General features: G+C 40.2%; 2 protein-coding genes across 3 annotated transcripts in view; both read right to left on the bottom strand.

The window, feature by feature from the left end:
* npr2 (natriuretic peptide receptor 2) overlaps positions 1-1,635 on the bottom strand; it is a 104,409-nt gene extending 102,774 nt beyond the window's left edge. The window contains exon 1 of the mRNA XM_033975971.2: positions 664-1,635. Within this exon, the coding sequence (XP_033831862.1) occupies positions 664-1,372 (709 nt within the window). The 5' untranslated portion in view covers positions 1,373-1,635. The remainder of the gene's footprint in view (positions 1-663) is intronic.
* A 1,179-nt stretch (positions 1,636-2,814) lies between these two features.
* Positions 2,815-26,018, bottom strand: alad (aminolevulinate dehydratase). Of its 2 annotated transcripts, XM_033975972.2 has the most exons (16): positions 25,527-26,018; positions 21,127-21,180; positions 19,755-19,973; positions 19,062-19,121; positions 15,794-15,911; positions 14,492-14,617; positions 12,925-12,975; positions 10,437-10,533; positions 9,373-9,508; positions 8,413-8,496; positions 7,805-7,893; positions 7,512-7,567; positions 6,940-7,027; positions 6,548-6,634; positions 4,427-4,556; positions 2,815-3,206 (listed from the first exon to the last, which is right to left on the bottom strand). In XM_033975972.2, the coding sequence occupies exons 1-16, from the start codon at positions 25,909-25,911 to the stop codon at positions 3,148-3,150; spliced, it is 1,839 nt and encodes a 612-aa protein (XP_033831863.2). In that variant the 5' UTR covers positions 25,912-26,018; the 3' UTR covers positions 2,815-3,147. The 2 variants fall into 2 exon arrangements, with proteins under 2 accessions (XP_033831863.2, XP_055081625.1); XM_055225650.1 differs by lacking the exons at positions 19,062-19,121; positions 19,755-19,973; positions 21,127-21,180; positions 25,527-26,018 and adding an exon at positions 16,217-16,554.
* Positions 26,019-26,374: the final 356 nt, after the last annotated feature.

The raw sequence follows: 26,374 nt of genomic DNA, 5'->3' as shown, positions 1-26,374 counted from the left end.
CACACTCACACACAGCTCTCAGTCTGTGTGTGCAGCTGTACCTGAGGACACAGCGCATCCCTGAGCCCTGAGCCCGGCCCTGATGCGCCCTGAGCCCGGCCCTGAGCCCGGCCCTGGTGCGCCCTGAGCCCGGCCCTGGTGCGCCCTGAGCCCGGCCCTGAGCCCGGCCCTGGTGCGCCCTGAGCCCGGCCCTGAGCCCGGCCCTGGTGCGCCCTGAGCCCGGCCCTGGTGCGCCCTGAGCCCGGCCCTGATGCGCCCTGAGCCCGGCCCTGATGCGCCCTGAGCCCGGCCCTGATGCGCCCTGAGTCTTCAGGCTCTTGTTTCTAACCCCACACTTCCGTTTACTGCATAGTTCAGCATTTGTTGTGTTATTGTTTGTTTTCTAATACTGCACGTGCACGGGGCCCTGGAACTTTTAGCGCCTGAAGCTGCGCACATAGCGCACTGTGAGGAGCAGACTTCAGAGCAGGAGTCTGCACTTTAAAGTGTCATACTCAGTTTGTGTCTGCTGCCTCACAGTGAGTGCTCTGTGGAGGCTAATCAATGGTTCTGTGAATTCACCCAGCAGCCCCTGCGCCATTAGCGGACACGAGCATCCCCGGACAGCGTCAGGATGTGGCCCGTGCGCACGCTCCCAGAGGAGAAAGTTTGTGCTGTACTCACTGCGGCCGTGGTCGCGCATGAAGCTGATGAGATCGTTGTAGGTCTTGTGGTTGTCCTCGTACGGCCGCGCCTCCACGGTCACGTTCATCTCTTCTTTGAGGTTGTGGTAGATGCCCTCGGACAGAAAGTAGTGCGGCCGGTCGTCCTGCCGCAGGTCGAAGAAGATCACCATGGCGCGCGAGGTCCAGTTGAAGTGCGCATGAAGCGCGTTGGCAAAGTCTCCCAGTTTGGTGGTGGAGGGTCCCGAGCGCACGATGGTGCGGTACTCCTCCCGTTTGTCAAAGCCAAACGCGGTGCCGCCCGCGGTGAAGAGAGGCAGCCGCCAGTGGGACGCGAAACGGCCCACAGAGGCCAGAGGATACACGCAGCCCGGGCCAAAGAACACATCAGGGCGCACGTAGAGCTTGGCATCCACGGCCACGACCTGCGCGCGGCTCTCTGCGCACGAGTGCGCGGCCGGGTCCTCGGTGCTGAAGTTTAGGAAGCGCACGGAGCGGCCGAGCAGCAGCCCGCGCCGCGCCAGGTCATCGTGTGCCATGCGAAGTGCGGGCATCACGCGCGGCAAGGCCCACGCGTACTTGATATGGTTGTCCGGCAGCATCACGGCCACCGTGACGTTCCCACCGCGGCACCGTGCCACGCACGAGCACAGTGCCACAAAGAGCCAGCATCGTACACCCACGCGCCACATTTCACGCGTGGATCCCATGGAGCAGAGGACGCGAGCCGCTCACATAAGCTCCTGTCCTTGCGTGGGTTAGTCCGTCCGCTGGCACGTGCCCGTCTGAGCCATGCGTTCCCACGCGCCAGTCCCACGGAGTCTTTTGTCCACGGCGCGAGACAACCGTCCACTGCGGCGCGTGCCTCTCACTGGTTGGGCTTTTGGTGAGTCCTCGGTCTCAGCTCAAAACACTCCTTCTCCACGTCACACGCACACGCGCACGGACACGCGGCTCCAGTCACAGCCCACTCCGCGAGACCCACCGCGGGCTCGTGTCCACACGGTCCACAGCATGAAGCACATTAAAATAAACCACTGTGCAGCTTTTAGAGCCGATCCAGAGCGTGTAAAACCAGGACTTTATGCGGAGCGCGAGGAGCGCCTGTTTGCGCATCAAGCGAAAAAAGCGCAGTAAGAACTGCGCCCACAGCGAGGTTTCCTCAGAGTCCCACAGTCCAAGGCCCGTGAGACACTAAAGACACTTTCACTCCTCTCACTCGTGTTAAAGTCCACACAAACCTCACAAACACGCGGGGACAGAAAACAAACCAGTCCAGAGGTTTGGAGACGCGTCAAGTCTGATCAGTGGACACGGGGCGCCCCCTGCTGTCCACAGAGGAGCAGACAGCTTCTTACACCTAAAAGCAACAAGAGGGTTTAGAAAAGATGACACTGTTCAAAAGTCCTGCCTTTTCATCCACTGGACATGTCAGGTCCCAACGAGAGAAAGTCACGTTCTCTCAACAGTCTCATAATTATTCTGCAGTGTTTGTATCTATAAAAGTTTTGGTTTTGCAAAGCTCAAAGTAGCGCTCCAGACCAACATTTTGACCTGGATTCACCAAAACCAACACTTAAGTAACAATAAGGGTTAAAATAATCACTTAGTAGTTTATTTTACCCGGTTATATAATTCATTCATATTTTTTCTTTAATAAGCGTGTAGTATAAAATCTTTTAAAAATTACTAAATGTTATTTGACCAAATAAACAACACTGATTAAATACAATAAGAATTTACATTTTTTTTTACGTTAAAAGAATGAGTTGAAGCCTAAACGTAAAATTAATAAAAAGCTGTTGATCTAAATAAATGCTGACTTCAAAAACTAGTGAGAGGTCTGTACTGTTAAGAATCTTTACAGTTCACTAAAGCACGTGTAGAGTGAGTTCTTTTACTTTTGTGTCTAGTTACATTTTTTTATTTTCTCATTTTCGTAACTAAACAGTGTGGAGGATCTGCAGTTTTGACGCTGCTCTTTAAAAAGGTAAAAGTATAAGAGGTACAAGTGTGACGAGGATCTGTCAGGTGCACCGGAGCGTCCCATTGATGGTGTTTTTTTTTGTTTTGTTTGTTGTCTTTGGGTCTCGTATAAAATGGTTTGACTTGACTTAACAGGGCTCCAGAGTGACACAAAAACACAAGAGTACTGCTGTTCAGATGGATTTATTTCATTTGGTCCATACAGAGGCCACATAATCACATCTAAATCATCACAGCTATAATACAATACCAGCATATTTTTTGACTAACCAGGACAAAACAAGTCATTTACATTCTTGGCTTGACGACAGTAGCCCTTAACACGAATAGTTCATTAAAATACCGTGTAACAGATTAACACTGAAAGCTCTAAAAATGATTGTACAGAACGGCTCCCTTTGACAATCACAGCTTTGTTTTGTTCTCCTCAAAAGCAAAAATAGTCATAAAAAACCCTAAAATTACATAAAAAACGTCTTGGGTGCGTTTGTTGAGATCTTCACTGTTGCAGCCAGTCGAGCAGCTGCGGCGTGTAGTACGTGATAATGATGTCCGCTCCTATAAAAGTACACGAAATGTACTTCAGAATGGCTCAAGAAAGTAGTTCACATTTTAGCAAATATTTTGACCCATTTGACAACAAAGAATACTTGTACACGCTGATACTTAAGGCCTTGTATCGGATGAAAATGTGTCTTGCCCCAGTGCAGATATATTGTATAAGCAGCTCTTGAGGTCAAAATAAGTCAATTTTATTTACACGAAGTTGTTCTGTAGTTACTTGAGGGATAAATAACAGTTGCATAACACATTTGGATCAGTTTGGTCATATGCTAATCTTGTTTTAAAGGCTATTTTCTATTTTCAGGCTCTGCTCCATAGTAAATGAAAAATGTAAAATCTGTCAACTGGACAAAAAGTTGTAGGAGTGAAGACGTTTCGCTGCTCGTCCAAGCCGCTTCTTCAGTTCTGGTCAGATTACTGCTGGACACTGTCTTATATCTGTCTGAAGGGAGGAGCTAACTACACTGCAACTACAAACACCTATTGTTTACAGCAGGTGTGTCCAAACCTTTCTCATTAAGGGCCACATATAAAAACACAGACAAAGCTAAGGGCTGATTGAGGGACATAGACTGATCGCCAATACAGTGAATACTTTAAATCTGTGTTATTATTACAAGTTAGACTGAACCACTAGACCTTTACTCATGCTCACATCCTAAATGGGACACATTAAATATTTGATATGGGCTTGTTAAAGTAGATTTTCAGAAATGTACAGTAAAAAGTACTGTTTAAAGTAATATAGGCCAATTCACCTGGAAGCTTGAGGGCCAAGAACAATTGGTCTGAGGGCCGCATTTGGCTCCCGGGCCACAGTTTGGGCATGCCTGGTTTACAGTTTCTGTTTGTAGGCTAGGTTTATAGAGCTACATTAAGCGTGAACTGTGCCCGAGTCACACTTGGCATAATCATTCAAGCCCCTAATGGCTGATTTCACACATATTAGCATCCTGGCTAGCTCTACTGTTTTTCTTTGTTGGAAAGGATGGAGTTATAGATGGGAGATAGATGATGTCTAAAGCCCCTGTTGAGCCATAATATCGGTGCATCACTACCGTAAATATCATAGTACTTCAGTGTGGAAAAAAATCTTTATATTGAATGCTTTTTAGTGTTGGAAATCAAACAATTTAGCATAACGACTTACTAACTTCTTATTTACCGATAAAGTACATATTTTAATGAGTGGAGTTGTCCATTAGTTCCTGTACCTGCTCGTCTGAACGCAGTCATGGCCTCCATCACGGCGGCCCTCAGCTCGAACGCCCCGGCCTGCGCTCCGTGCCACATCATCGCAAACTCACCGGAGACATTGTACACGGCCAGCGGGTGTGAAGGGAACTACGGAGAGACAGGAAGCGCATTACAACCATCGCTGTTCACGTCAGAAAATTTCCAGTTACCATTTCACACATCTGTCAACATAAGGAGTTCGAAGGTCACGCTCCTCACAGGACATGCTAAGAACCCTCAATGTAAATGTTCAAATAAAGACCCGGGAGGACAGACTATTTATACTGCAGTCACATGACCTCCAGCTGCTCTAAGCACTAACACGGAACCAATGTCATCTGTTTCTATGTTTGTTTATGCCCCTGTCTAAAAGTAAACTGCAAAAACAAACATCTAGAATAAGATATAAACACTTGAATTCAGAATACTTTATGTTACACTCAAGTACATTCAACTATTACCTATTTAGATTATAATGTATGATTTAAATGGGACAAGAGCAGAAAGGAGAAGTGAATGAGTGAGTTAGCTGGAGATTTGATATTTATAAGTTGAAAGACGGAATAAAAACATGATTCACAGGTTTAATCTGTCTTTATATTAAAAATGTGTTGTACTTTACTAAAAATACAATACATTTCCCTGTAGGGACAATAAAGTGTACCTTAACCTTAAAAATATATACTTTTTGCATGAAGTCCCCCTGCAGGTGTAGTCCTGTGAGTGCAGTTTGGGTCAGACACACAGAGCTTTTGCCACACTCACTTTTCACTGGACTAATCGATTGGCAGGACATTTCCTTAGTCAACCAAGAATGTCTTTAGTCAAATACAGCCCCACAAATTTCTTATTCTTTTGTTAAAAAAAAAAAGGAATGCATTGAAACAAAAATGATTTCAAACCAATTTAATAATCTACTTGTTATATTACATCTAGATTCAATTGTAAAAGAAGCACTGAATCAGACAAGAGCGCTCTGTCTGTATCTACAAATACAAGTGTGTGTTGCTAAATGACACTTTAAGATGAGAGTTGATTGGTTGTGAGATGTTTAAATACTTCCTCTTTTAAAGGTTTATGGTACCCAAACTGTAAATAATCTAGTCATTTTTGTAAATCTAATGTTAAAGCGCAAAAATGTATTTTTATAAAATGCTGCAGTCTCATATTTAGTTCAGATTCTGAAGATTTAACTTAACACAGCCATTACTCACATTGGCCAGAGGGTGGTGCTGGTGCACAGAGCACCTGTTGTGTCCTTGTTCTCTGCAGAAATCTACTTTATCTTCTGAACCTGTTGAACTCTGCTCCACTAACAACTGTTTTGTTTTTTGTTTTTTAATCTATTTTATTTATTTCGAGCACATGTATCGGGTACACTTAAAGCACATTTCACAAATGAATCCTTATATAAAGGTTGAAAAGGAGTGGGCAGAAGAAAACATTAAATCTCATCCCTATCTTCATTTAAGACATAAATTAAATGCTTAGTTTATGCTTCTGTCTGTACAATGCACACATAATATGGAACAGGATAGATGTGTTTGTCTCAACTCTATCGACAAGAAATGAAGCCAAAACGTGACCTGCTGAGAAGTCGTCACATTCATTTTAGTACTGAGGAGCTCATTTGTTCACATAACACAATAAAACTAGGGCTGTGGTTGAGTAAAGACATTCATGGCCGATTAAAGAGATGCTGTCGGCTGTCGTGGCAAAAGTTCTCAAAACTATTTTGTACCTAATTAACCAAGTGGTTAAGGCAGATCAACAATTGAAACAAAAATATTTGTATGTAAAATGATTAACTCCCAAATCACCAGCTAATTCACATCACACATTCTCCTTTCTGCTGTTGTTCCATTAAAATCCTAATACAAAATTTGGCTGACTAAGAAACCATCAACCGATTAATCACCTAAACAACTAAAGGTATATTATTTTACACACAAGATACTGAAGCCAAAAGAGGGTTCGGACAGCCGCTTTTATGTGCTGTGGTAATACAAGTGTAATGCGTGGTCTGTATGAACTGCACCAACACAAGAGGAGCCAGCAGGGCGGCGTGGAGCACATGTGACTCAGGTGGGAGTAGTTACCTTGTCTTTGACCTCTCTGACGATGTCCAGGTAGGGCAGTCCAGGTTTGACCATGACCATGTCTGCCCCCTCCCTCACGTCACGCTCCTAAAGAACACAGTGGTACACACACTTACATACAAGTTATACGCAGGTTTACTAGTTTATATTTGTCTATTATAAAGATTATTCAGTTAATCGGCAATTGGAATTATTCAGGTATGTAATTGTAAGAGATAAAAAAAATTATAAATCGGGATAATTTTAGCCACAAAAGTCATTTCGATCCAGTCCATCCTCCAAAAAAGTATATTTTCTTTAACAGTGAAGTCTGGTACCGTAACATCCCCATTTGTAGAGCATAGAAGTACACAAAGTACTTCAATAGGCAGTACCCGTAGATGCAGACTTACCACAGCTCTGAGGGCCAGGCCGCGGGCTCCAGGGGGCAGCTGATAACACCGTCTGTCTCCAAACGCAGGCTTGGACTGAGCAGCATCTCTGTGGCACAAACAGTGTCAGAGGAAAGGAGCAGATGGTTGTTTTAACAGTACACTTTGTCTATGGTTTACTGTAATATTTGCCCTCTACATTTGACCCATCCTTCAATACAGCTGGGGCAATGCCAGGTACTCCTCTACAAGATCCTGGCTCGAGTATTAGCCTAATGTGTTTGATCCAGGTTAATGGAGGAAACTAGAGTGCGTAAAGGAAACACCAACCCAGACACAAATCATGTAAAGTCCATGCAGAGCCAAGAGTCCAACGCAGGACTTTCTGTGAGCTCGTGTCCCTCTCAGATTTACTCATAAAACAACAGGAAAAGCCACAAATCTTGAACCTCATTGTTTATATTATAGCAAGGTTCATCTTTACACACAAATGGCCATGAATCACTACAGAAATTGTGCTTGGCCCAGTCAGTCCTAGCAGGCACTGACTTTAAACAAACAAAAAAAAAAAAAAAACAACAGGCTGAACTCACCTGAAGGGGCCGTAGTAACAGGACGCGAACTTGGCACTGTAGCTCAGCACTGAGACCTGCAACACATGAGCATAAACCAACTAAAACTTACACCTTTATGATGTTTGAATTTTAAAAAAGAAAAAGCAAAAAAAAAAAGTTAGCATTCTTACACAGTCCTGGCTTAATCTATGACAGAAACCTTGTATTTTTGTTGGTTATGAGTTGGATGAACATCACTTATTTACCTACTCATCGATAATAATATAAAATAGTTTGTTTTGGAGTAAATACAGATCGGTTTCTGTACTGACCTTGTTTCCCATTTCGTTGCCGAGGAGGAACTGCTTGATGGCCCTGACCCGTCCGTCCATCATGTCCGAGGGGGCGATGATGTGGGCCCCTGCAGCAGGACAAAGGACAGGACAGGACAGTCAGTACAGACAAAAACACGTGTCTTAACATCACAGAACATTATCCTCTGAACACATGAGAACCCCAATCATCGCCTGCCAACATGTAAAACCACAGGTGACTCAGTTATTATTCCATTAAAACCACACTTTGTTTAATTTGGTTTGGTGTGGTACTTTTCTCATGCCGTTTCAATTTGTGGCCTCACTTTAAAAAGAGTCAAACACAAACTAATCAGTCAGTTAACATAAATACAACTGTTATGTGCCTTGATTTTAAAGGCATTAACAAAAGAAACAGGAAAAAGATACATTTTATAAACCCTGCTCCTCTCGTAGATCATTAAAATAAGAAAAAAAAATGCAAATGAATGTAATTAAGCAAATAAATAAATGTAAATATGACTCCTAGTTTATACAGACAACCTGGAGAGCCTGTTGTGTTAATGTCTCCTGGATGTGATGATTTAAAACGTTCACTACGGCCTTTAAGTACAGCGAGTATTAACCTGCTTGAGCGTAGGCCAGTGCCACCTCGGCCAGGCGCAGACAGCTGGCGTCATTGTTCAGAGTGCCATCTTCATTCAGGATCCCTGTAAAAAACACGTCGCATCAGGACTCATGATCACTCAAACAATAATGGCATGAGCACGTACTACATTTGCATTATAATGTCACGTAATTAGGATGAAGCTAAAATGTGACATGGGACTAAAGATGGAAATGAGCTTTTTACGGCTAAATGTGGCATATTTAAAAGAGTTCAGGCTAATTAATATGCACAGTCCCATCTAAATAAACATGCAATTTAGAAGTGCATTTCACTTTTGTGTGTTAATTTACATGGAATTAAAAGGATAGTCCTACATCAAGCCTCAAATCACACTCAGCAGTCAGGTCAGCGGTCACTCAGGTCAGACGTCGCTCGGGTCAGACGTTTTTCCAGCTCTGTGTGTATCCTGCCATGTTTCAGCTGCTGCACATATTCAACTTTAATCAATTTCAATGTTTAATCTTTTCATTTTGTGCATTGATCCACGTATATTTTAACACAATCGAGCTGTTTGTAAAGTAAACACCACTTACAGCGTCACTGAACTATAAAGGATTTAACTTATTGTTTGTTTTTTTATATGAAATACATTTTTTATTAGTTTTAAAAAATGCTATGTTGTTGACAGCAGCACTTTGAGATTTGTTTTTCAAATGTAAAATGCATTATAAATAAAATCTATCATTAGTCACAGTCTGAATTACCCCTGATCCTTCACATCATTCCCACATCCCCAAATATTGATACTGGCTCCAAAATTCCATGTGGTCAATCCTTGGAGTTTGATGTACCACAGGACTGTTCAGGGCTGTTCATTGGAATTACACCAGAGCTTCAACTGTCGACTACATCCTACTATAAAATCCTACTCTAAACACACAGTCTGGGCTGGTGGTGAGTGTCCAGCTGGACTGACCACAGTGTCCGTGTGAGGTGTAGGGGCAGAGGCACACGTCACAGGCCACCAGCAGCTCCGGAAACACAGCTCTGATCTTCCTCACGGCGATGACCGCGGGAGTGTCCGGGGCGTCTGCTCCGGAGCCACGCTCGTCCTGGGACAGGCACAGGGAGGGGGAGAAACAGTCAATAGGACACGTTTTACAATATTCATAACAAAATCATTATAGAAGGATTTAAAGTATAATATATATTGGAAATTATCCTGTGTGTGGAGTTGTACTTTGGTTACATATTTATATAAAAATGTATTATATCAACTAGTTTTCTTCTTCCCACTCCTTTTTGAGCTTAAATAAAGAACAATTTGTGAAATGTACTTTAAGTGTACCTGATACATGTGCTCGAAATAACTTTAAAAAATATAATTGCTTTACTTTTAATATTTTCTTTTCACAATAGTAGTTTAGTCCCAACACTAAACAACATTGTGACATTGATATCTAAATAAAATATTACACCCATTGACTGGCTCCAATTCACTTTACACAGAAAAAAATACAGTCGATGGAGCCAGAAACTCGCCCAGGCTCACTTCCTATTTGGAACGTGGCTGACAGCGCGTAAGCAATGTCCATTTATATATATATATACACACACACACACACAGTCTATGTGCTGAACTCATAACTCGTCTCTCTCACCCAAGTACATTCACTCAGGACAACACTGTAAATAAAACGTGTTCTTAATGTTCTCTCTGGTAATAAAAAAAAAACAAAACTTACACTTGATAAAGGAGTCATGTAAAATTGTAAATATAAAATGAACTCTGACTCGGTGAGGAAGCGTGACAAGATCATTAAACTATGATAACAGTTCACATTTATGTCAAAGGTGAACTTGTGTTTGAGAGACAAAAAAATATGTCAAATTTTGTTTTTTTCATTGTGACATCAGTGCGTAAAGATCATTATAAAACAGCTCCTAACAAGGGTTTAAGAGACAATAGAACCAGAAGAATTTAGAGAACTGCACATTTGTTGCATCTCCACAGACCGTTCTCTCCACCACAAACTGTACCTTCTCCACTTTGGCTGGGACCCCAAAGATGAGCACACACTTAAGGCCTTTCTGCACCAGCGGCTGCAGCAACTCCTCCACTCGGTTCACCCCATATCTGAAAATTATGAGAAAATACATGTGCATCACCCACTTAGACACCCCCTCCATCAGCTCCACGCTTATAACATTCCTCACAAATTAACCAGCCCTTCAAGGATCTTACCCTCCTGCACACGCTTCATTTTTCTTTTTCCTCCCGTTGTACTCTCTCTCCCTTTTCTCTCCCACCCTCATTTTCTACCCCTACCCTATAATTACCACTATGTATGCATGTATTCATTTATCTTTTTAGTTTTTTTCTCCCCAACTTAGTAATTAGGTAATTTTTTTTATTTTTTATTTTGTTTAACCACTGATCAAACCTAGTTCAGACTTTGGATGAAGAAATGTTACTATGTTTTCTCTAAAATGATGATTAATGAAAAGCTTATACCTTTTAATTAATCATTAATTAAAAAGGTACAAGCTTTTAATTGGTTTTAGTCTTAAATTAAGACTAAAATACATTTGATTTGTTTCTAATGAGACAAAAAACAAACTGGAATAGAGGAAAAAAATCTTGATACATTTTTGTGTCATATCGCTCAGCCCTCATTGTATAATACAGCAAAAATAATCTATAAGTATCAAGTAGCAACTAAAGAGCCAATCCGGAGTAATTCCTGCCCACACTGCTGGTCAAACCTGTTGCAAACGCTAGTGGGAGCGACATCAGGGAAAGAAGGCGCCTGATTTGTCTGTTATTAATGTTCGTATCTTGCGTTAAAGGTCATGTACCGGATTTTTTTTTTAGCAAAATGTATCTCGCCCCAGTATAGACGTATTGTATAAGCAGCTCGAGTCAAAATAAGTCAGCTGCGTACTGTCTGAATCTAGTTTAAACTTCAGATAAATCAGAAAGTTCATGTTAGCATGCTAGATTTACTGTGACGGCAAAACTCTCTGGTTTCTGAGAGTTGTGAAAAAGCACATTTGCATTCTGAGCATCCTAATTATTCACCACAATGAGTTTATAAGTGAGTAAGTGAGAAATAACTTTGGACCACTGCAAACCGTTAAAAATGGCAGTAAAAATCAGGCATGACAGAATCCTAACGCCCATCACAATAATCACAAATGCATTTTAACAATACGCCACCCTTTTGAACAACGTCATGAGTAGATTTGTGATTAAACGCCATAGTAACGGTCTCCCTCTTATCTGCTGCTGTCCCACCCCGTCCTGCACTGCACCCTCACAGACGCACCCTCTGAACTCAGCCCTGAACTCCCAGATGTAAATGCACAAAAGAACCTCATCATTTCTATTACTGACTGGACCAAATACCTTCTCGTATGACGACAGAAATCTGCATTTGAATAATATTCGTTTTAGCTGCCCCCATCTGTATTAAATATTATTGGCCTTCAGAATGTTAAGATCACAAATGCTGCGTTTCAGATGATTTCAGATCATAACAATATAAAACAACTAAATACTAAATGTGATAAACATAGATATGGGGATGTAATAATCTATTTAAAATATTAGATCAGCGTCTCATGATTTGGGCTGTCACTAATTATTCAGTGCAGTTTACTAATTCACCAGGATGGTCATTGATAAACAGATAAAAGCAGTACTATGATGCTGTCTTAAGTTGTTGTTTTTTTAAATAGTTTTTAGTTTTCTGTTAACAGTGGTGGAATGCAACAAAATAAAAGTAAAGTACTGTATACTGGATACTTATATTCATTTAACTTCACTACATCTGAGAGCAGGTATCTGTACTTTCTACTTCACTACATTTACTTTTTTATGAGTTTGAGACCTGCTAAAAAGGCAGCGGGAGTTTATTTTAACATGTTCAGAATTTGAGCAAAAAATATATAAAAAATAATACAGCTTGACAAAATTATTGATTCTATCGTTTCTGTTGGACAAAATTCAGCACAAATCTGTATCAAAATCACTGTTTGAAGCCTCGAAATCTGTGTGAAATACTTTTAATTTTTACTCTTAAAGTGCATTTTTAAACAAGTACTCAAGTAGTTTTTATTTGAGTATTTTTTTGCTCCAGTATCTGTACTTTTACTTAAAACTGAGTACTTGTTCCATCACTGTCTGTTCAGCACTTTGCATTAGAAATAGGCAAGAGAAATAAATGTTGGATTGGATAATGTTTTATATTCTTTACAGGAGAAAGACTCATTTTGCTCTACTACAAAACAAAAACACAACACCAGCATCTGTTTAAACCGTGGCGATTCTTACCAAGATACAGAATGTTTAACGAAAACTAGACACTGTTTGCTCATTTTACGACTGTGTCATTTTGTGCAACTCTCAGTTATAACGACTTATATTCTCTTCATGTTTTTATCATTTGTAATCTGATCTAATGGCGTCTTTTCACTGTTCATGTCTCCTTTTGTGTAGGTGAATCCTGTTGTGTGAGTGTATTACCTGGACTGTCCTGGCAGACTCCCGATAGGTTCTATTGCGTCTTCATTGTCTCTGGAACACGCATGAAAAATGATCAGTCGACAATGTTTTATCACAAAGTACTTTACATTTGATGATTAGTTCCTTTCTTTCCACCAAACTCAAGTATCATCGCTCAGACTAACTGTTTGAGTTGGATGGACCTACGATTTTCATTTGGGTGCACCAGACCATGATTTGAGTGCTGCAAAAATCATCCTTACATTAACTCAACACGAAGGGGTGAATAAATGACTTAAATTAGTATTGTCTGTGTAATTCCTCACTCGTCCAGGTCTGATTCACAGTAAAAAAAATATAAAATCTGTCAACTGGACGATTTTGACTTGAATTTTTTCTTTTACAATTCATAGCCTACACTACACATGTATTAAAGAAAAAACAAAACAAAATATTTTAAAAAATGACTCAGTTTACCTATTCAAAGTTGTTTATTTGATCAAATAACTTTAAGAATTTACCTTTGCTTCACATTAAAACAAAACTAGTTAGTAATCCATAAGTTTAATTACTAACAAGGTATTAAAAACAAACATTAGCTTCAAGATAGTGAGATGTCTGTGCATTTAAGGACCTTTACAGTTCACTATAATAAAAGCAGAGCGAGTCCTCTCAATTCCACTCTCAATAGTTGATCTTTGGCGTCTTTTGCCATTTAGATTTCTTTTCTTTTTCACCTCACGCATCGTCAGCTTCATTTCACTAACTAAATCCAGTGTGGAGAATCTGCAGGTTTGATGCTTCTCTTCAAAAGATAAATACCGTGTGCACCAGAGCGTGACCTGAGCATCGCCCTCAGCAGGTCTTAGTTTGGTCAGAAGTGAGAGCGGAGCAAGTGAATTAACGTTTTTTTCTTTTAGTTGTGAATTAAAACAAATCATTTAAGTGTATTCTATATTACTAAATCTGTGTTTGTATTGAGGAGAGAGGACACAGAAGAAGAGATGTGAATCAAAAGACTAGCTGAAAGGTTATTCTGTCTGATTTTGTGGCTTGCTCCCATCCCTATTCGAATTTTGTGACTATTTCCCTATTTAAGACTCGGCAAAAAACTCAAACTGCCACAAGATATTTACAGTCTTTAAATTTGGCATGGATGTGAAAGGGTTTAGCTGCGTATTTTTGAGCAGCTGCAGTTAAAATCCTTCACATAGAGAGTTGTAGCAAACATATTCATATTCCAAGTTTTTATTTTGTAGTGATAGGACCAACATTGATGTGAACAAAGATGTGAAAAACCAGTGCTAAAAACTGTAAAAATACATTTCAAGAAAGCTATAATCAAATGAAAACACTAATGGACAGTGCAGAACATTTTTCAGACTTTTAATACAATTTGATCCAAAACATTTAATAAAACGTTGTAATAATCAGTTGTGATGCATGTGGGGAGTTAAACTGCACAATTGGTCTTACTCTCTGTGGCCAAAAGTGTAAATTAAATCGATTATTGCGTCTCATTCTCATTTTCATCTCATAAATTTGTTACCCAGTTACACAGCAGAATGAAGAACTCTTATGTACTTACGTGATAAAAATGGGGTAGATGAGGTTGTCGGGCCTCAGCTCCGTGTTGCAGGTTTGCCATGTGCGCAGTGTGGGGTGGAAGTACCCGCTGTGGAGTATGGAGTCTGCTGGAGTCTGCATGTTCAGTCTGTGACAGAGAGAAGACACAGAAGAACCAGGGATCAACAGGAGTGTTTTTATTAGACCCAGACCCGGCGAGCTGTGAGGGACAAGTGCAACCACCGATAAACAGGAGCAGGCATGCATGACGAGTTATGTGGCGCTCTACTCATAATCTAATCTTTATTGTGATTCAGACAGATGCAATTGTCATATAATGAGGTTGCAGTTATTTAGATAGTTGAATTTCCTCTGCAAAACAACTAAACGGATTAGACGGTTTAGACTTCTACAAAATGAAATGCAGGGAATTCTTGTGTTAGTTTAGTAGTTCAGACTTATATTTCAGCCTTTTTTCAAATATTAATACTCCGGGACGGGTTAAACTTTGCATGTTAACTGAATCCTCTTTGGAAAACACAAGTGGCAAATCGAATCGCAGTATTTCAGTCAAAATATTACGCAAGAAGGAAAAATTACACAAGTAGTTACTAAGAAGTGATTCAAGCATTTGCAAATAAAATCAGACTTAGGTGTGGACATAATTAGACTGGCAAAGCATTTAAAACATGTATGAATCACCGTACTCAACAAGGAGAAAAACTAGACACGTACTTACTAAAAAGCGATTCAAATATTTGCAGATACAATCAAAACGCAAGTGTGGACATAACTAGACTGGCAAAGCATTTAAAACATGAATGAATCTCATATTTCTGTTGATTTTAAACATCAAATAATGTCGTTAGAATTATGCTCAAGTAGTTTAGATGTTTTGAGGTGTTAGACAAACTTTTAGACAAGACAATTTACTGCAAAACTTACACTGAGCAACTACCCACCTCTGATGAAAAGCAACATTCAATAATATCATAAATTAAAGAAAATAAAAGGTGAACTTTCTTATTGTCTTACCACTCAAATGACTAAAAAAAAGTTGGATTTCATTTCAAAATATTGTGTCAAAACTGTAGAGCTATGTATGAAGAAAAAAAGGACAACTTTAGCTGATTAAAGACGTAGCACTAGTACTTACAAACGCCACAAGAAGCTGACAGTTCATTCACTCCACTCCAGCGTTACAAGGTGCCCCAAGAAGCCATTAACCACGTGCACAACTCAAAACAACCCTAAACACGTGCAAACCTCTGAAATAAACTGTTTAAAGTGTCTCTCAAACAGGGTGCAAAGCAGAGAGACTCACCTGAAGGAGATCAGCCCGTCCCCGGACCCTGATCCCAGACTGTCCAGCAGGATCACGCTGTTCCGGGACTGACGCTTCCTCTTCCGGCCTCTGCCCACCACAGGATCATCCACCAGTCCTGCAAAAAAAACAAACACAACAACCCACTCAATAACACTCTGCCATATGTGAACGTGCACTTTCCACATGCTTTTACTTAACAAATGCATGTAACTTGACTGATATGTAATGACATCTTGTGTTTTTAATGCTGAGAGGTCCGGTTCTTTGCAAAGAATCGGTTCATCGAGACTCTCTGTTGGAACGGCTCCCGGTGATGATCGCGCGACGGCTCTTTCGGCTCCCAACCGGCTCTTCGTTGACCGTTACTGAACGTGTTGACCGTTGGGGGGGTTTTAAGCTCGTGTATGAGGCCTGAAGTACCCGCTGTGTCTGTGCTGATCCCGTTGGCGGCTTGCTCTGCCTCGGACTCCGCCATTTGCAGCTCGGGGTGGATCTTTCTGAAATGTCGGTGTAGGTTTGTGGTGGAGCCCGCTTTGTACGAGATGGAAGTGTGACAAACTTTGCACTCGGCGCGGTTGTCGCCCATGTCGCTAAACTGAAGCCACACGTTGCTTCTTTTGCGCAGGTCGCTCATTTTTTCCTTCACTGTATTTGCCGCGAATTGATGGATCGTTCGCGAGTCGACTCTTCTCAGTGAACGAGAAAGGGCCCGAGCGACTCTCCTCTGACGGAGCCGAATCTTTAGCCCGCCCCCCTCCGTCCTCTTGTCCGCGTGAGTGGAAGGTTTGACGGACAGGCGAAGCGGCCAATCACGAGCGAGAACAGGTTTGGACTGTACCATTCTGCTCCAAAGTATAGGTCTACACGTGGTACAGTCCAAATAAAGACAAGCCATGTTGAATTGTATTTTCTGTCACCACGTTTGTGACTTAAGATGTCGGAAATAAATTAATTAACTAATATATTCCTCCATATTAAATTTATGCAAGAATTTATATTAAAATGAATAAACATGGCTTCTCTCTTTCCCTACATGAGGGAGACATTCATATTCACATTCAAATCAAACAGCCCATTTCTTTTTCAGATTCAACATTAAACATAGACATGATGGCCAAGTTGTTTAAATCATAATTTGTTGTTCTGGTTCTGTTCTCAGGATGATTATCCAATCAGAGGGCAGAGTGAGCCTCACATGAGTGGGCTTGTTTGAGATCACTGTGTCTCGCCAGAGGAGGAGGCTGCAGCCGGAGGAGAAAACACCTGGAACTAGTCACTCCATGAGCCCAAGAAGTGTCAGGCTTCAGATCACACATCGTCCCATAACATACTTTATTTATTATTACATTTAAATGAATAAAATGTATCTGAAAGATAAAGACTGCTCTTAGAAACGCGCAGACTTTTTGATGTCCTCATAGACCTGTGCAGTTTTTGCTCATCTCAAACAAGCCTTATTTCTGATTTGGGTTTAAATGCTGAAATCCATTTGGTTTAAACCTAAAAGAACTCACTCTGACCTGAGTCATCACTACCTAAACCTCAGCACCTGCGGCCAATCATGAATCAGTGCTAGTGCAGCCTCTGCAGCTCAGTGAGTGGCAGCACAGGTTCAGTTCTATTTCATCCTTCCTGGCCACCAGAGGGCGATGCTGAAAGCACTGAACGGTCCATTCGAACAAGCGCAAAGAAAATTCAGCATTTTCAGTACATGACCTTCGTTGTGACTGTAGATATTTTTTTAAACCAGTAAGAGCTCAGGCTGCACGTGCCATCTTTAATATTCCTAGTATTATTATACCGTAAATTTCGGACTACAGAGCGCACCTGATTAAAAGCCGCACCAGCTAAATTTGAAGAGAAAATCAATTTTGTACATATATAAGCCGCACCTGAATAAAAGCCGCAGGTTTTCATATTGTAACATGAGATATTTACACAGAAAGACGGTGCACCGACACGCTTTTTTTTAAACTGTGCCTGAAAATTGGAACCAACACGACAACAACACGGGATGAACACATCTGCAGGTTTAGAAAATAAAACTGCACCAACACGGAAAATCTGCTTTTATTTCCTCTGAAAACTTTTGTCGTCTTTTACATTGACCAAGTTGGATTCATTGATGTCGAGCTTACGTGCAGTGGCTCTATTTCAGGAGTCTGCAACCCGCGGCTCCGGAGCCGTATGCGCCTCTTTCAGCCTCATACTGCGGCTCTGCGTGGCTGAAGTGTATTTTATTTGTGTTAGCTCTTTTTTGTTGTAGTTTAAATTGGAAGATTATTATGATCTTAAAATAAAATTATATTTTCTTATTTTTCGTTGCTCAAAATAAGCGTCACACTCGCGGAACAATGTTCAAAACAAACACCGCTCACGTCTCACAGACACAGACACAGACACAGATACAGACACAGCTCACTGTCCTGCGTAAAGAGCCCTGATTTTCAGACGCTGTGCGCACAGGGGTCAGGAGCAACTTTCGCCCGTCCCTAATGACACACTAATAAGCTCGTCCGTAAATGTATCATGAAAATCCTGCTGGAAATCGCCACAGAAATCTATTTCATGTAGTAGCAAGTTTATTATCTGCTCTTGTCTCCGCGGTGACGTATCACGTATAACACATCAGACACGACGCACAAAAGTAGAGCCACAAGCGAGTGAAAATGAGCCAAAACAAAAGTCTTTGGAGAGCTTTTAACAAAGGGGAAAAGGACAACTGAGGAGCCAGAAGAGGAGACTACACCTCCAAGAAAAAGAAAGATAAATTTAACAGACAATGCCTACTTAAAACCTGGGTTTGTCGCTGCAGGTGACTCACGCGCACAGTCCGCTCTACGTAACATACGGGAAAAGCAAATAAGGCAATGAAACCTTCAAAACTGCTTTGGCACATGGAGAATAAGCACCTGGGATTAAACGATAGCCTTTAGAGTTTTTGAAAGAAACTGCGGAGCAGAGTAGACATAATCACATAATCAGCGCAGGGCTCCCTCTGATGCAGCGGTTTGGTGAGTTGTATTTTTTTAATGCACTTAAGTTGTTTTTGCCATATTTATCTGCCACGTGTAGAAGGCTTGTCCGTGAAAATAAAACCCAGGGGCCGTTATCCAGTAAAAAATCCATAAATAAGCCGCACTGCTGTACAAGCCGCAGGGTTCAAAGCGTGGAAAAAAAGTAGCGGCTTATAATCCGAAATTTACGGTAGTTTGCACGTTCAGGTAGTATCTAATAGTATTAAATTATTACGTCAAACCTTTACCTGGGCCAGAGATCTGGCACACTTCAGAGGAGCTCGGGTCCCCGTCTAAGATCACCTGCTCTGTGGACACAGCACACATCAAAATAATGCAGTTAGTCATATTAACAACACATGTTATAATCTGATATGTTACTCCACACTATGGACAGTGTGGGCTGTGTGGTGTAGATTTATCCAACTATATCAAAACATTCTGCAGGAAACAGATTCAAACTTATCTTCTGTCTTCAAACATCTCTAATCCACAAGAAACTGTCACAAAGATCAACATCCTCCCGTCAGCATAAACAAACTGGTGAAAAGCTGTGGTGTTACTTAGCAACACTTCTGTCTTAACAGCAGGTTTAGGAGCAGTGATATCCTAAAAAAAGAACACAAAAACTACATAATATTGGCTCTTGCCCTCCATCCATCAGAGGTGTTTGTTACCAGAGTTTGTGCATTATTTAATTTAATATTTTTGCTCTTCCAGTCACATTCACTTAAATTTAAACAGTTACTCTTAAAGTTACTCTTACTTGAGCAGTACTTTTTCCCAAATAGCTTTTTACTTCATTTCTTGAACCACTACTTTGTACTTCAACTTGAATAGTATTAATTTTGAAGTAACATTACTCTTAAGTGCAATTTTTGACTACTCCACCCACAGATGTGAAGTAACAGCATCACTTCATATACATAGAGGTGTGGTACCATAAGTGAGGGCGCCCCCTAGCTGCTGCTCAGATCGCTGCACCATGAACCTCTCGTACTCGACTCTGTGTTTGAGGCGCAGATGTTTGACCAGGTTGGTGGTGTTTCCGCAGCTCCTCACGGGGTTCAGGCACACGTCGCAGGTGGTGTCTCCGTTGATATGACGCGTAAAGTACCTCCACACCGCGCTCCTTTTACGGTCGCCGGGGAATTTCCTCTCTGTTTCATAAAGAGAAGAAATTATTTGTAGATTTGTTGCTTCAGACATTTTAGTTGGTTGGTTAATAGTTCTGGGTCACAATATTACAAGAATAAAAAAGTGGACGCTTAGCAACGCTGTCAGTCAAACCTGTTGCTAACGCTACCGGGAGCAACCTCGGGAAAAGAAAGCGCCTGATTTGTCTGTTATTAATGTTTATTTCTTGATCTAGGGACACAATAGCGACATAAAAACAGGATTAAGACCAAATGATGAGTCTGACAACAGCCGTTACGGAGAAAGAGGCGACAGTTTTTCAATATAAAGTGAATTGGAGCCAGAGTCGATGAAGCTGGAAGCGCACGGATGCTAACTTCCTATTTGGAACGCGGCGGCTAGCGGGTTAGCTATGTCCATTTTACCTAGTTTGCACTAAAATGGGTAAAAATGACTAGGAAGAGTAGCCTGCATTGGAGACAAACACGAGGCACCCCCAGGCCGAGTTACAGGTCAGATCTGTGGAGAGGCGACCCGTAAACACTAAGAATCCTAATTTTTCCAACATATTTTTGAGCAATGTAATGTCATAAATGCAAGATGGAAGTTTAAACTCATACTGTGGATCATTCTAGGCAAAAGTATAACATCCTACGAAGACACGCAGGCGACTGACCCCCACCAGAAATGTTACACAGTGCAGCTTTAATTGCATAAAGCCGTTCATATGCAAGAGGGACGATTCATTCATTTCATGGTGTAAATATTTGTAAAATCGTGACGTTTCTTCTCACAATAATAATCAGAAACACAAGACAACATTTTATATTGTTATATATTTGCAAATCTATTCAGAAAAGCTTCATTTCTGGTGTGAAAATGTGACTTTTTTTATGTCGATATCTGCTCAAATGAGTGTCTAGTATCTGATTTTTGATACTTTTGACAAACCTAATCCTAGTTTTATGCCTTGAGAATAAAAAAACACAATTGGTTAAAGCAGAATCTTGTTATTCAGCGTCGTGCCTGAGTGACCTTGGTTCACAGGGAACTTGCGACAGAAGTGAACATCGTCACATTACATAGTATCTTAACTAGGTCATTGTGTAGATTCTCAATGATACAAAATACACGGATAAGAGAAAAGACAGTACATGTTTGTTTCTATCGTCTTACCTCGAGGAGACACCTGGCTGACACCGAAAGAACCAAACTCTATCTCCTCATTATCTGTAAAGACAAAACTCACATATAGTTTACTGTTTATAATGTTACACAGTACAGTTTTAGGCCTTTGGATGATTAAAATGTGTATTAGTTATTGATTATTCTGTTTAGATTTATATGGGACAACAGCAGAAAGGAGAAAGTATGGAGGTAGATGGATTATAACTCCCAAATCTGCAGTTTCCTAGTAGTTTTTTCTGCATAAATAGTAGTTTTTTGCATGAACTCCCCCTGCAGGTGTAGTCTTGTAAGTGCAGTTTGGATCAGATACATAGAGATACATTATAGTTTTGAGAGCTTGATTGATCAGCAGGACAGGATTTTTTAGCGGAAAACAGCCTTATTACACAGATTGGCTTTATTTTGAAAGGGTTTCCATTCACGTGTAGCTGGCTTTGACTTCTAAAATGTAATATTTCACAGTCCCAGTGCAGTCGGGGCGATGCCAACGTGCAAACATATCCCGCTACTTCTGTTCTGGATTCGTTTTTATCTCGAGTTTATGTACATGATGGAGGCAAAGCGGCTACTCTGTGATAACTAACGTCCATTTTCAGTTCAATTTTCCTTTTTTCCATTTCAAAAACAAAACAGAAAAGGCTTCCAGTGTTGATTTGATGAACAAAAACAAGATAGACTTTTAATCAGTGCCATTTAAAACATAAAAATAGCTCAGTTTCTTCCTCCAGAGTCTTCCATCTGCTCCAAAACCAAATGTTTTTCCTGACAGAGGATTAACTGTAGACCGCTCCATTGAAAACACCCAAGCTCATCACTGACTACAAATAACTCGATTAAAATTTAGATTAATTCCCCAGCCCTAGTTCAAAAACACATTTAAACTGCACAATTCAGTGTTTTGGTAATGTTGATCCAAGCGGGGAACATTTCACATAACATGGCATTATAGATTTGCACAGATTAACAATATTCCTTTTTTTAACGTTACAGCAGCACATTTTATAAGTTTAAGGTCGAATCGTACTCTGCAAAATGGACTTTTCAGAGCTTTTAGCCATGTTTTAGTTGTTTCCCTTCACCGTTTACCCGCCTGTGCTTGTATTTGGAGTGATTTGGGCTTGTTGGAGTACTGTTAATCTTTAAATCAATTATTTAAGACAAAAGACGAAGTTTAAATCTGTCAACTGGACAAATTGTGAAGTGCTCATCCAAGCCGCTCCGTCAGTTATTTTCACGACGCCATTTTGTTGATCAACCCGCATTTTCACCGCCACCGATAAACGCCCGATACTCCGCACTTACTTCGTTCTCCAGTTTTATTTTCTTAATCTGTGATATGCATATAATTCGGCAGCGTTGTGTGGCCATTTTTATACAAATGGAATAAAAAAACAGCTGCTCGCTACTGTGATCTGCAGATATCCATAGGAGCCGCCGACATTTACACGCCGCTTTGCTCTGATGACGTTTACGGCGACGTCAGCTCCCACTGGACACCGCAGTTTTCTAACGTGACATTATTAGGTCGTTCTAGATAAATACTCTATTAAAAATGTCCGAAACAAGCACGATACGTCTTCTTTTTTTAATATTGATTATTGAAATTCAGTACAATCGATAACAAACATAGACTCCTGCCTCCATCTCCGCTGTGTGTGTGTGTGACGTGCACTTTTAGGATCGGATTACAGCAGGAAAAAACGCGGAATTATATGGATGATTTCTATTTTTGACTAAGCTGGACCTTTAAACTTAGTAACGTACTAAAAGACGAGACTGCTGTAGAGAAAATCTGCACAAATTCCTGTTTTTGTGCTTGTTAAAATCACTGAAAACCTGGTTGCGGATGAAATCTAAGGCTGTTTTTGGAAGGAATCTCCAAACGTATGAGCCACAAATGTTGAACCTTATCGTCATTTGTTTGGGATTAGCTCCACAAACTCGTCGTCATATTAATCTTACAGCTTAAAGTCCTTTCATCGGACAACAATCGCGTCCTCGGGGTCGAACATGACACCAGTTTCTATCGTGCTCGGGCATTTATACAGACGGAGCAGACGTTGAACTTTGTGCCAGTGTTTGTTTCATGTGGATAAACTTTGTAATTATCCCTGTAGTTTAAACTGAGATGGAGACAGGTCAGAACTTTGTGGTGGAATTTGTTGGTTTTGACCTGGTTTATGGTTAATATCTCTGTAATTTCTGGGCCTATCCACGTGAAACAAAAGCGGCACAAAGTTAAACGTCTTCTCAGTCGGGATAAACAAACTAAAGTGAAATAATTTTTACATAATAGCTTCAGAAAGTAGCACCTTTATTCAAACTCAAAGATGTAAACAGTCTAGTTATGAGTTTAAATGACTTGAAGCTATACAATTAACCCAAACAAATAAGAAAATAATAGGTTTCATTTATAAGAAACAGGCTTAATTCTCAAATCTGATCATTATATTATTGACCTACATAACCTATTGTGATGTCATCTGAAACTCAGCTATTTATTTTAATATTTTAGTTGAAAATAAAGCATAAAACAGTAAGGACACTTCAGAAAGTAGCTCAATATTCAAACTCAAACATGTGGTAGTAGTTATCAGTTTAAAGGACTTTATATATTAAGATATACAATTAATATGAGATGTTTATGGAGCCAACCCAAACAAATAAGATTCAACATTTGTGGATTTTAAATTTGGATAGACTTTAGGTTTCATTCATAAGAAATAGCCTTATCCAAGAGGTTTAATTCCCAAATCGGATCATTATATTATTGACCTACACAATCTACTGTGATGTCATCTAATACTCAGCAAATTATTTGATTATTTTAGTTGAAAATAAAGCATAAAATAGTAAGGACGCTTCAGAAAGTAGCACCATTATACAAACTCAAAGATGTAAATAGTGTAGTTGAGTTTAAAGGACTTTAAGCTATATAATTAACCCAAACAAATAAGAAAATAAGACAAATTTAGGTTTCATTCATAAGAAACAGGCTTAATCAACAAATCTGATCATTATATTATTGACCTACCTAACCTATTGTGACGTCATCTGAACATCAGCTATTTATTTGATTATTTTAGTTGAAAATAAAGCATAAAACAGTCAGGACGCTTCAGAAAGTAGCACCATTATTCAAACTCAAAGATACAATATCCTAGTTATCAGTTTGAAGGACTTTAAGCTGTGCAATTAACCCAAACAAATAAGAAGATAAGACAAAATTAGGTTTCATTCATAAGAAATAGGCTTAATCAACAAATCTGATCATTATATTATTGACCTACATAACCTACTGTCAGCTATTTATTTTAATATTTTAGATGAATATAAAGCATAAAACAGTGAGGATGCTTCAGAAAGTAGCACCATTATTCAAACTCAAAGATGTAAACAGTCTAATTATGAGTTTAAAAGGACTTTAAGCTATACAATTAACCCAAACAAATCTAAAAATAAGAAAAAAGTAGGTTTCATTCATAAGAAATAGGCTTAATGAACAAATCTGATCATTATATTATTGACCTACCTAACCTATTGTGACGTCATCTGAACCTCAGCTATTTATTTTAATATTTTAGTTGAAAATAAAGCATAAAACAGTCAGGACGCTTCAGAAAGTAGCACCATTAATCAAACTCAAAGCTGTGATAGCCTAGTTGTCAGTTTAAAGGACTTTAAGACAAACAATTAATATGGAGCCAACCCAAACAAATAAGAAAATAGGAAAAAAATTAGGTTTCATTCATAAGAAACAGGCTTAATTAACAAATCTGATCATTATATTATTGACCTACATAGCCTACTGTCAGCTATTTATTTTAATATTTTAGATGAATATAAAGCATAAAACAGTGAGGATGCTTCAGAAAGTAGCACCATTATACAAACTCAAAGATGTAAATAGTCTAATTGAGTTTAAAGGACTTTAAGCTATACAATTAACCCAAACAAATAAGAAAATAAGACAAATTTAGGTTTCATTCATAAGAAATAGGCTTAATTAACAAATCTGATCATTATATTATTGACCTACATAACCTATTGTGACGTCATCTGAACATCAGCTATTTATTTGATTATTTTAGTTGAAAATAAAGCATAAAACAGTCAGGACGCTTCAGAAAGTAACACCATTATTCAAACTCAAAGCTGTGACAATCAGTTATCAGTTTAAAGGACTTTAAGATATGCAATTAACCCAAACAAATAAAAAAATAAGACAAAATTAGGTTTCACTCATAAGAAATAGGCTTAATTCTCAAATCTGATCATTATATTATTGACCTACATAACCTACTGTGACGTCATCTGAACCTCAGCTATTTATTTTAATATTTTAGTTGAAAATAAAGCATAAAACAGTGAGGATAAAGCCTTCGCACCGTACACGTGGTCTCCCTCCGTGATGCCCTCCGCGATGCCCTCCGCGATGCCCTCAGCCCCGCGCTCCTCCGCCTGCGCGCTGCTCTGGCTCCCTCTGGCGGCGGGCCCCTGCTCCTGCTCGGATCGCTGCAGGAGGAACCTCTCGTACTCGGCGGTGTGTTTGAGGCGCAGATGTTTGACCAGGTTGGTGGTGTTTCCGCAGCTCCTCACCGTGTTTAAGCAGGTATCGCACGTGGCCTCTCCGCTGTTCTGCCGCGTGAAATAATGCCACACTACGCTCCTTTTGCGCTCGCCCTTCACTTTGTTTGAAGCTCGAACTGGCACCAAAAAATCAGGATCGGATTGTAGTTCTGGCACAGTTGTGTAGAGAGCTCCTGTAGCCATGCTGATGAAGATATTCAATGAAAAAACACGACAAATGAGTAAAAGCACGAGTGTTTTAAGGCTGAGGGGATCGAGGCCACAGCAGTCTGCAACACGGAAGTATCGATTCCACATGGGTCGATACCATAGGCTGGGGGGCGGAGCCACGCCTCTGGTGGAGGATTCCACTGCAATATTGATGTTTTGTGCACTGGAGAAGGGCCACTGGTGCACAGAGGGTCTTATAACAGGACTGTGATAAAACATGAGAGGATGAGAGACTCTGGAGAGGCTAGAGAAATGTGAAATGTGTTTGGAGAAGGTCTGACTGCTGAAATGTGAAGGGTTTACAAGTTTATAGTGATTATATAGAGGCACGGGAGTCTAGTCACTATCAGGAATAAACTAATTCAACGTTTAGGACTTTAACTTTTGAGTATTTCTTTCCTTTGTATAGATATAATGTAATTTGGCATCATGGCAT

This window comes from Periophthalmus magnuspinnatus, chromosome 12 (genome assembly GCF_009829125.3).
Source record: "Periophthalmus magnuspinnatus isolate fPerMag1 chromosome 12, fPerMag1.2.pri, whole genome shotgun sequence".
In the NCBI taxonomy this organism is placed as follows: domain Eukaryota; kingdom Metazoa; phylum Chordata; class Actinopteri; order Gobiiformes; family Gobiidae; genus Periophthalmus; species Periophthalmus magnuspinnatus.
This window is presented reverse-complemented; position numbering and strand designations above follow the sequence as displayed.

What these genes read in the sequence shown, in the direction of transcription:
- alad (XM_033975972.2), bottom strand. Translation starts at nt 25,911, where the DNA reads ATGGCTACAGGAGCTCTCTACACAACTGTGCCAGAACTACAATCCGAT. An exon ending in GTGCCAGATCTCTGGCCCAG is followed by an intron (nt 15,912 to 19,061) that starts GTAAAGGTTTGA and finishes TTTTTTTTGCAG; the next exon opens with GACTGGTGGATGATCCTGTG. An exon ending in GCCTGGCCCTCAGAGCTGTG is followed by an intron (nt 6,635 to 6,939) that starts GTAAGTCTGCAT and finishes TGTGTTCTTTAG; the next exon opens with GAGCGTGACGTGAGGGAGGG.